General features: G+C 38.3%; 1 protein-coding gene across 2 annotated transcripts in view; it reads right to left on the bottom strand.

Moving 5' to 3' along the window:
- ADGRD1 (adhesion G protein-coupled receptor D1) overlaps positions 1-11952 on the bottom strand; it is a 158468-nt gene that overhangs the window by 17126 nt on the left and 129390 nt on the right. For both annotated transcript variants that reach the window (XM_026859543.1, XM_026859542.1), the window contains one exon: positions 10261-10352. In XM_026859543.1, the coding sequence (XP_026715344.1) occupies positions 10261-10352 (92 nt within the window). The remainder of the gene's footprint in view (positions 1-10260; positions 10353-11952) is intronic.

An 11952-nucleotide genomic window follows, 5' to 3' on the forward strand; every position in this document is an offset into this window, starting at 1 on the left:
TACATAAGAGGAAAAAAAAAAAAAAAAAAAGGATTGCTGAAGTACAACTACAGTTACACTACCTTGCTATTTGGTTTCTAAAAAATGCTAGTGACTGCTGCTTCGGAGGAGAACACAAACTGCAGAAAAGCATTCAGCTATGCAATACTGTAATGTGAGGAACTTGATTCCTTATTAAGCTGGCACTAACGAAGCCAGGCAACATACAGCTTTTATCATGTTTATCAAAGTTAATGTCATAGCTGATGCTGTATTGCAGAAAAGCCCAGTCAGAAAAGTTAAAAAAAAAAAAATCTAATTTGTCAGAATGAAAATGTTTTACAAACTGGTTTGATTCCTGCCTCCCCCCAAGGACCTACTTGCAAATGGAAAATATGGAAAAAAATCTGCATACGTCCTTAGAGCACGCAGGCTGTGTCCTGCCAGGCTCCAGTCCCCTCCTCTTTCTCCCTCACCCCTTTGCAACATCCCTGAGCCTGCAGGAGCAGGAGGCTCGGAGCCTGCTGGCCAGCTGCGGGTGGCCGCGGGGGCAGATGGCTGCCGGGAGCTGCCCCAGTGCCAGTGCTTCTGTCCGGGGCTCGCTGGGCTTTTGGAACTGTCTCAAGCCCTTTGCTTCGCTAAGATGCTGCCATATCGGGTACAGTTGTGATTCCATGTACATTATGAAAATTAAAAACTGACTCTGTGGTCATTTATTTTTTTTCTTCCTTTCTGAGCTGAAGATTTGTTGATTCTCTTGTTTTGTACAGTGTGCTCAGACAATAACTCATGACAAACTCCTTTACGAGGCTACATACATATTTATGTCTCTTATTGCTGCTTACTTTTTTGAACAAGTAATTTGAATCATTACTATCTCTACTCACATGAGAACACCCAAGGCTTCTTTGTTCTGTTTCTGTGTTCAGATATTCCCTAGTTTTTTGATATCTTTAATAAAATAAGGCAACTAATTTGGGAGGGTGACTGGAGAAGCTACGTGAGACTCACTGGGGATAATAAACACAGTAGAGTCAAAGGACCTGGATCTTCATGGGGTGATTACAGCACCTCACTTCAAAAGTCTCACTATTCCTAATGTTCTCATGCCTTCAATTATTACCTGCTTCCAATTATCATCTGACTTAATTGCCTTTTTGATTATTTCTAATAACATTCCAAAGAAAAGTGCTTTTTATTCAGTTTCTTTCACTAAAATATATGTTTCTGCCTCACGTCTTTTTCAGTTGAAAAGAACTGGGCATAATTTCCAATTTCTATTTCCAAAACACACATAACATATCTATAGTTAATAGCATTTTATTAGTTACCTGAAGATAATATCTAAAAGTTTAAAAGGACTTCTGATTCTAAAATAGGATGTTTTCTTTATTGTAATTACCTGTATTTTTCATCTATTTAATTTTATTTTGAGAGAGAATTGTCGGGAAGATATGTAAATCACACTTAGCTAAGAGCTGTGTCAGACTGGCTAGTGATTTACAAGGTTGCCTAGAGCTCTTGCACAAGGTGCATGTTTAAATAAGCATTTACTTTGCGCGATGGCATAACTATAATATTTGTCTTATTATTCTGCATAAAGCTGACATAGAGTTCTAGGATTATAAATTGGACCAAGGATGTAAATGCAGTAGTTCAAGCAAACTCCTGAAGTTATTGCTGTTCACAGTGAATTGTACCATTTCATGATGAACGACCAGCATTTAATTGTTACTCTGGTACCAGGCATAAAGCTATGACTCATAACACTGTCCTCCTCCTAGCAGTATTTTCACGGCTTAAAATCAGATATTAAAAGATTGAAACCTAAAAAAATAAATAAATTAGGAAATCTTTGAAACAAAAGAATGTGAACTTCAAAGCTGTTTTTCACTGTAGATTTTTCAAATGCTGAAACTTTCTGTTGTTACAGTTCTAGAGTAAAGAAAACGTGCTGTTCTTTAGACTACTTTGGTGGGGGCAACCCCACACCTGCATTGTTCCCATAGGTCACAGTATCATATCGCTAACATTTTTGACCTTATTCCTATGTATTCTGGCGCCTTGTGTATTGCAAAAGACTCATCAGGAATGATCCAGCCTTAGGCATGAGGCCAGAAGAGAGTTCTGTTCTTACTAAATGCTGTGTAAAACCTGATTTGACTTAAGGAGGCCCTGTCTCAACCGAGTGCGCCCTAAAGCCCCTGCAGAGAATAGCTTTCACCTGCAGCAACTGCTCTTAGTGTCTATCAGGGACTGATAGGATGGAATCAAGAAATTGAGTCAACCGTAGATCAATAAGCACAACACAGGTTTCTAAACACAGAAGATGACAAATAACTTAAGGGTGACACGGTATGGCCCCTTCTCTCATACCTTGCCCTTCCATTACTGATTTTGTTCTGCTCAGAGCAAGATTTCATCGTAGGGATTTAATAACCGAGTTTTAATAAACCTCATTCTATCCAGACATTCAGATACGAAAACAAACACGCTTAAGCATCTTTAATGAAAAGTATATCTTTATACTCAGAAAATCCAGCACCACTTAAATATTTAGTTTTTCTAGTATATTTTGTATCTGTATGTTGTGTCTTACTGACCTTCCTAACAGAAGAAATAAATAGGCACATGAGTATCAGAGCTGCTTCTTCCTTTGGAGCTCACAATCAACAGGCCCTGCTCAAGCTGGAGCAGTAAACCCTGTGTAAGGAGAAATGACAGATGGAAACCGATTCCCACAAAGAATGATTTTGGCTCAGAAGGAATCAACCAAGAGAAAAAAAAAAAAAAAAAAAAAAAAAAGTTGAAGGCTCACAGCGTCATCTTGTCCAGCTCAGCCATGAGACAGGATCAGTTGTCGCTCCTGGCACCAGAATTAGCCCTGACAGACATTTGTGCAACCACTTCTGAAAGCTGTGTGAAGACAGTTCAGCAGCTCTCCAGGTGATCAGTTCCACTGCTTTGCAACTCCCCTCCCACTACTGCAAGCTTAAAGATATTTGATTTTTTCATCAGTTTAAGCCTAGTACTATTTGTCCCTTTTCCTGCAGTTTTGCAGAGTGGCCTCCTCTCTGCAGCTATGTTTTACATACTTTTAAGCTTTTATTATTCCTCCCAAAATGTGTCTGGAATGTGTCTGAATGATCACAACATGGCCTGGAGCCTTTCTCTAGTGCTATGACTCTTAGCATCTGTGGTAAAGCACTACCATCACTGTCATTATGGTTCCTAAAAGATTAGTACTTCCTCATTAATACTCTCATTGGCAACGTTCAAACCCATGTATTTTTAGTCTGAAACTCTGAGTCTACTAAGGAGATATCCAAACTGCATTTGTATTTGTCATATTCAATGAGCCAAAAATTTAATTAGGTTGAAGACATTATCATTGGCAGTAGCACTTCAGCTCACTAATTGTCATTGCTTAATACTTCCATTTTAATTATTTCCTTTATTGCCAGTCAACTCTCCTCCTTCCAAGAGTTTCCATGAGGTACATCACTCATGTTGTTTGAAGCCATGTTCAATGAACATGATTTCTTACACACAATTGGAAATAGTCAAGAAAAGCAATTGCTGAAAGCAGATGTGGCCTGCCACACTGCTTTTCCTAACCGATGGCTCTCTTTCAGCAAATGAGAAAAGCTCTGTTCTTTTTCAACAGAGCACACAAAAGCAGGGGCTCCATTTCTCCCAGGGTTGTACTGCATCATCTGCCACCCAGGAAGGCACAGAAAAGGTTTTCTAGTGCTATGGATTTTGAATGCTGGTAGAATTTCAGAAGAGTTTACAGATTGTAACTTGGTCCTTACCTCTCTTGGAAGGGGAAGAAAAAAATAAAAAAATCTAATGGTATCACAGAGGGGTGCAATTTAGTTATGGAGGGAGATTATGGTATCTTCTTTGGCAGGAGAGCTCCCACGAGGCCTCCAAGCAGGTGCCATGATTGACAAGTACATTCTGTGAAAATGAACAGCTGCAAATAACCCTTAGAAAGAGAAGTATTTGGACATCCAATGACACGAAACAGGAACGGAATCACAAGAACAAAACGCAACAAATACACGGTATCGTGGAGAATAATGCCTGATGTTAAAAGCACCACAGCTATCAGCTCTAACTTGGAGGACTGGTATCCAAGACAAAAGGTGACTGGGCTGAAAGGCAGGCGGTATGTTTATAAACAAAGTAAAATACTGGTGCAGAGGCATGGCATGGAATGGATCATTGATTAAACGGGTGAGCAATTTGCCACATTGCATTGGGGGTGTGCAGGGATATAATAGACGGCTTTGCAAAGTGCTTTGGAACGGTCAATTACACGGTTAAACCATACAGATGTCTGCAGCATCACGAGCTGTTGGAGGACAATCCTCTTGTATTCGTATCTGTCAAAGGGAAAATCTTTCTGTACGGCTTATTTTTTTCAAATAACCAAAGTGAGGAGTGGATTTGCATTAAACCTACATACCCTGTTTTCAGCATCATGAAAAGTGGTTAAGAAAATGCAGAACAAACTAACGCAGCAGCTTACATGACTTGCTTGCCCTGCTGAGCTTTCCTTGAAGGCTTGTTGTGCTCCCATGCACTGCAGCTACTGCCATTTGTTCCAATTTTCAGTCATTAATTTAACTAAACAGAAAAAAAAATGTTTTTCCTCCACTCAGCAGAAAACTAAGAATCTGTTTTATCATTTTACAGAGTAAAGACTGAGCTTTGAGGGACAAAGGAAATTTGGAAAATGAAAGAAAGAATGGGGTAAAAAGCTAAGAAATATTTCTAATTTTGTCATAATTGCTTTCACCGTGGATGATTATGATAGCTATCACTTCTGGTTCACTAGCTTCTGAAGTGCAAGCTTTATAAAAAAGATAGAGATTTTTCCAAGTCATTGGACCATTTCAGAGCAAGCAGTGAAGAAGTATTCAGTAAGAGCTGGATTTAGCAATTTATTCAAGAAAAGTTAATGAAACTGTCTCTTCTGGACTGTACAATGTAACGGTGAACTAATTGGGAAGTGCAGTGGTATGGCTAAGTGTGGTATCTTTGTTTCTACTTTAACTACTATTCCTGCAACAGAGACTGCTTTGCATTTCTTCCTCTCTTAAAATTAATATTAGTGCAAAACTAAGATCTTTGGAAACTGTATTATACTTTAACCTTTGCAATCCAGGAGACAGGTAACTCATGTCATCACACAGCTACCTGTCGCTGACAGACTTAATCAGGGAAGGGTTCTCCCCGTGGCTAATGGAAAGTGCACATTCCTAAAACTCTGACATATTAGACATCTTTTCTCACTGTACCAGAGAAGTAACTTCCCAAGTAAACACAGCAATGAGACTTTGAAGGGGTAGAGCAGCACGAAAAAAGCTATTTAGGTCCTAATAAGAGTTAATGAATGCTGTAAGGGGAATTAAGACTTTACATGCAGCAGAAATAAATAGAAAAAGAGTTCAAATAGTCTATAACTCAGAAATGTAATCATATGCCTTTTCAAGCACGTGAGTAATTCCATTAAACTAGTCTGCTTTAATTGCATTAAGCTTAGAGAGACTACTCATATGCTTAAACTCAAACATATGATTAATTGTTTCCCTAAAAGAAGGCCCAGTCAAGAATGGATAATGCAAACAAATGTTGCCTGTCAGCATTTAAATGTTTCAAGGTATTTGATTCAGCATTCTATAAACCAAAACATTCAAATTAGCTTCTTGGTGGAAAATCTGTTCCCTGGATCCAAAATATTCTCCGAAAGCAGCATGTAAATTATTGCACAAAATTATTTTGCTGGAAGTGAATAGCTAACCATCTAATAAAAGGTTCACATATAATCAATCACAACTAAGTGAAACAGCTCATTTTCTATACATGTGTTCAATATGCTTCAGAAAACAATACAAAAAGCACATTTTTAAATAAATTCAAGTACTAAATAGGAGCGGATAATAATTCTTTACTTAGCTCTTACCAGTAAACTGCTCTTGCAGAATTAAAGTTACAGACACTAAAAAAGTCGCTGTTTTCACACACACACAAATTCCTACAGTGACCAAATACTTACTGTTCAGACTGTCACAGGAGTCTATTATGCATTAATTAGCATCTCTGATCATATGCTGATCAATTAATTATATTAACGTTGCCTTAAGTTATTGGGTATTTTACAGCTTATGTATCATATAAAGCTATTCTTTCATGCTGCTGCTCCAGTTTATCCTATATTTTATTTTGGGGGTGCTACAATTACTCACTTTAAACAAACAGAGATGTCCACACCATATCTCTGAAACTAGAATAAAATGTTCAGCAAGATGCTGTCTCATATTGCCGTTGTGACAAGCAGCATCTGAACCTGAAGTGGTCAATCAGCCCATAATGTACTGCACTTTATTCCGGACAAAATGCAAGTAGGGAAGATGAATAATTAATTACTTTCATGATAAAAAAGTTTTGTTCACTACTTCCTATTCTATTTTGGCCTTTTTCATATGAAGTCTGATGGACACTGCCTTCGGAGCAGAGTACTGGCTCACCCTGATACATATTCTGTACTCTCACTTGATTCAGCATTTGAGAGGACCTGTTGCCATATTGGAAAATCAGGGAGAATTCCTCTAAATAATTACATCAGTTTATTACTGTCTGTTGCCAAGAGAAACAAGCCTTGTTGGTAATATCCACTTGCGTTGCCAAGTAACTTAATCTTTAGGGAAACTCAATACGCTCCAGCACTAGCACTTCTCTGACAATAAATATCCTTTCTGATATCATCATGGCTCGTAACTGCATCTTTGTTCTGACAGTTTCCTAAGGTAATCTCTGCTCAGCTATGGGTTGATGGCCTAGGAGATGTGAGCTATCACACCTGGCTTGAGACATGCACAGAGATGGCATCTGAGTATGGGCTGGGCAGTCTAGCCTACCCTCACGGTCACTGGGGAGAAATCAGAACCTTTAAGGTGAGATGACCGCTTGACAAGACCAACTGCATGGTAGAAGCACCCATTTCTCCACTGATGAGGAGTCCAGGTGAAGGCGCACTCGGCTGTGCTGAGCCCTAGAGTCAGGGGAGATGATCCAGGTCAGGTGCTCTCCCATCCAGGCTGCCAGCAGGAATGGAAGTCAGTCCCTGTCAGTGCGATTTAACTTTTCCTTTGGCAGCAAAGCCTGGCAAGAGGTGATCCTGATGATGAGCCCATTCTGTAAAACCTGTGGGCTGGGATTTTCAGACTACAACAGCTGTTCATGTTTGAACTCAACAGCTGCAAGTGTGAAGCCTCAGTCAGGTGCTTAAAGGCAGATATAAATATTGGCCTGAGTTACCAAGGAGAGGCAAGCTGGTGCTGGCACTTCCCTCATGCTTCTTCCACAGGCACTTTTGTGGTTCTCCAGCCAGGATTGCTATGCCTTTCAGTTCATTATCACTTGTAAACTCTGAAACCCTTCTGTTTAAGTGCTATCATCCAAGTTGTTGCAGACAGCAACTTACCATTTCTCATTGTGCTTTCCACTTAGATTTCATTCCTGCTTGAAAAGACAGCACTGAAATCCCTCTTCCCTCTCAAGTTTATTGGATCAAGCAGGCTTCCCTCCACAGTTCCTTACACTGCAATTCTCATTTTCTGTCTCTAGCTTTCTGAAACCATGAACACAGCCCTAAAAAAAACCCACTTCTGCCTTATGTACCAATTCACTGCAACATGGTGACGAAGTGCTTTCTTGTCTCACCAAACTCATGTTGTGTCATTTTAATTCAGCTGTGTTTATAACAAGCGCTTGATAAATTCTTTCTAACGTATTGCAGTTTTCCCCCATAGCTAATATCAAAGGAACTGCGCAATTCATACGGATGCCTGACAGGCCCTTTATTTAAAGCTGATCTTACACAACATTTTGCAGTCTTCAGTGATTCCTCCTTAAGCCAAGTGAATTTGTTGATTCAAAAACTACCTTGCAGTCCTTGCTGACAGTGACTTGACAGAAATGACAGAGCTTATTGCATTTTTCTGATTTCCCTGGGCTGTCACTGATTCATTTTGTGGTGCTCAGCCACTCTCACGCGCTAACAACCTCTAATCAACATCTAGGCTCCTCTAGTGGTTGGAGGCATGGGGGGGGGTTCACTATGGAAAACATTTCCTGTGCAGCTGTCAGAACAGAACCCTCTTTTATTTTGTTCTCTTCTTATTCGGAAAACAGTACCATGGGCAGAATGATTTCACACTAGATATATAAACTTCTCACCTGTATAAGAAATACTGATGACAAGAAAATTAAACCCGGTGTTAGAAAGGCCTTATATTTCTCTTTATTCCAACAGACCAGTTACTTTCTCCGTGACATCCTCTGTACATGAAACTCAATTCATCACGCCTCACTGCTACATTGAATCAGGGTACAAATACTCCTAAGATCTGGTTTGGACAGCTATTTATGCCTTTCTCATATCAAATTTCTTCTGAGGACCCATTTCTGTAATGATAGTTCCAGGAAAAAAAGCTATTCTGTATATTCTGTTTACCTTCAATTATATTTTATTAAATTAATTTAGTTCTATGAGGAAAGCTGTTCTATCAGAGTATGCTTAATATGCTTATGCTTTCTGCTTAATCAATAATTTAAAGATTTAATGCTTTCAGATATATCTTCCCATTGATTATAATTTTTCTCCACCACCATCACACTTGTTAGGTCAAGTCCTAGAACTGTATTTTAAAAATTATTTGGCACAAGGAGCAGCTCTTAGCCTGGGTATCTGGATTTTCAGTACAGAGCTCCACCCTTCCAAATCCACAGCTGATAATATCTGAACTAAGAACACATGCTCCTGATTAAATGCATTTCATCTTATTCCTAGATCAACCATTCATAAATCATTTTACTTATGTACACACACATAGTTTTCTTTTTAAAAATTAATATATATTTGTGTGCGGGGTGCAATGTGTATTGAATCAATTCTTTGAAATATAAGTAAGGAAATATCTAAGTACACAGAGCAATCTGTGTAGCTCATCTTCTACTTACGAAGGTTGTTCCTTTGTCTTCATAATTCTAATAGTGCCTACAAATTGGCATTGACAATATACAGTTATTTGCTTCCTAAGGTTCTGTATTTCCTTTGTATTTCTGAAGGTCACAAGGACTCAGCCAAACCTGAAACAGTAATTTTAATTCCCAGTCTTTTCATTTCACTACAGTGTAATTATCTTATAGATTTTTGTGTAGACTTATTTACTGTTTTTCTTTTCCTGTTGGATAAGTATACAATAACTAAACTAACTTCAATTAGGTAACTGTCACCAATATTTAAAACTTAATGGCATTTTAAAAATTACATAAGTAATCCAAGCATAAAAATTATTCTTTATGATACCATTTCAGAGCTGTGGCACCAAATCCTTACCTTACAATAGCCTGTGACGCAGAAGCATTAAACACAAAACATCATCACATTTTTCTTCTACCTAAAATACATATTCTTTAAGTTATATACATTGTTCTTTTTATAATTGCACTAAAGCATCTTTAGGAGATACAAAATACAAGACAGAAAATCCAGCATCTTACTTTAAACTCAGTATATTAAATTATCTTCTTAGCTACCCATATATAATCCTATAGATTTTAGAAATCAGAATTTGTCCTTGTGCATTCAGATGTAGCAATGTGTCTACCTTACATTTTCTTTCTAGCCTTGCCAGCACAGTATTTTAAAGATGATACACTCTCGGAGAAGCCACCATCCCAAGAGGCTCAAGGCACCTTGATATAAAGACCAACTTGAATTTAAACACACATTTAAATCCAGCATAAGTCTGTGCGCTTTGCAGTATCAAGAGAGTCTTAAAGATAAGCATTGCCCAAATATTATGCTGAACTGGGGCTAGAAACAAGGTTTATCCTCTGAAGGAGCAGAATAGTTGCAATAGCCCCATACAGATTAATGATGCTCTGTGAGATTTATCTTTGAGTGTAGCAGGAAGAGGAAAGTCTCCATTAATAAAAGGGAAAATCATGAATCAGCAAATGCTGGAGACTGTAATAAGCAGAAGAACACTTCAGCTCAGGCTGAACCACAGGTTTCATCCTGTGCAGCATTTGGCTTTCATAAAATATAGGTTAACTGGCTGCACTACCTTTAACATTATTTGCTTTTTACTAAAGAGGAATGACAGCAGTGTTCTGGGAGAAGTCCATAATGTATGTCTCTGCGATATAACATTGCTAGTGAGAGATTATTAACTTGTTATAATTTGAATGAGAAAAACTTACTTGAGGGCATTGGCATCTCCGTGGACCTTATAGCTGTCTGCACTGATTCTTGAGATAACTCTGGTGACAGCAATGAGAATACCAATATTGACCTGAAGAAGAAGGAACAAGACTTGTTCAGGAAAGTATTGACTGTGTCAGAGGTGCAAACTGCCCTAGGAGTCTATTGTACAATTCAACAGAAAATAGCAACTTCGTGTGTTGTGTTTATTTGGCAAAAGAGGTTTCCAAATTTGGATTGGTATAATTTATCCCTTGTCAATGGATTTCCCTCTCCCCACAGCGAGTAGTTCTTTCTTTCCTTCAGGAACAGTCCTTGTCTGTTTAGGATAAGGCTGGATTGATAGATTGCTTCACAGCTAAAGAAGTGCTCAGGATCCCTACCGTACAAATAAATACCCTAATAATCTACTACAGCTGACAAATCAGACAAGAACTTCAGTGAAGAGGGACATGTGTCTGCACGCTCTTTATTTTTGTCCTTGCATGTGCACAGACTTCACAAGGCACCTTTCCCGCTAGACTTCACAGTGAACAGTTCCCGCTTCTTACCAAAGTCTGCTTGCAATTTAAGCACAAGATTATTTTAAAACAGCAATGAGGAAAACATGTTAAGCCTGAACTCTGCTCTTCAAAAACCCTGCTCTTTTTGATGTCAGGCCCAGCAGAAACATCAGTAAGATGAAAAGAACTGCCACCAGAAAAGTAGGAAATCTTGAAAAGACTAACACTAAAAATGTCTGACAAAAGAGAGTTTGCTCTGGTGTCACAGGTGAAGAAATAAGGAAATCTTTATCACTTGAAGGAAATGTGGCAAAGACTGTCTTGCTGTGCAAAAACCTTAAGTATAAAGAAAAAAGAAAAAAAAAAAAAAAGAGGGAGGGTGAAAGACATATTTTTCCCTTCTCGACCAAAGTTACGTCTCAGCTACAAAGCTAATATTTATCATCAAGTTAAGAACAAGGACAGAACAAAACTATCTTGAACTACAGAAGAAAAAGAAAGACTTCAAAATCATGCTGTTGCTCAATTAAAACTCAATAACTATATATTTGACATAAATATTCTAATTCTGAGGACGAGAGGATGAATTTAAAAATGTATAATTTTGATGATAATGATTTCCTTGTTATTTTTCAGATCTTCTGACTACCCTTTTAATTTTAGATTTCTAAGTGCAGATCATCACCTGGTGTGAAGTAGGAGCATAGCTGGTTTACAGTTCGTCTCCACCACGGCTTTTTAGCCTGTCCAGAGAACACCCTGAGGAACCTGACAGCTTTTCAATTACAAGCGTACTTGTTCAATCAGCTTTAAAGAGATGAATAAGAAGTGAAATTCAATGGGTTTGGGAGCATTTTCCCTATTCCAACCAAATCATATTTTGTAAATATCTTTTACAAATTCTTTGAGGATGTAACAAGCATTTTTGAGAAACCCATTTATATGCTAAATATGCACGCTGACTGAAGCGGCAAACAATGAACGTGAACAAGTTGCACATTCTCTTCTCTTTCTCTCTTCTCTTCTTCCTGCAAACTTTCCAATTTTCTGCTGCATGTCCACCAAATGATCACCATCATTACTCCAGCTTTTCAGGGGAATTACACAGAAAATGCCTCTCTACCCTTAACCTTTTCCCCAATACATTATCATCAGCAGTTTTGGTATTTTATCCAAAATATCAGGCCC

The sequence above is a fragment of the Athene cunicularia genome (assembly GCF_003259725.1).
Source record: "Athene cunicularia isolate RWA chromosome 15 unlocalized genomic scaffold, athCun1 chr15_part1, whole genome shotgun sequence".
Classification (NCBI taxonomy): domain Eukaryota; kingdom Metazoa; phylum Chordata; class Aves; order Strigiformes; family Strigidae; genus Athene; species Athene cunicularia.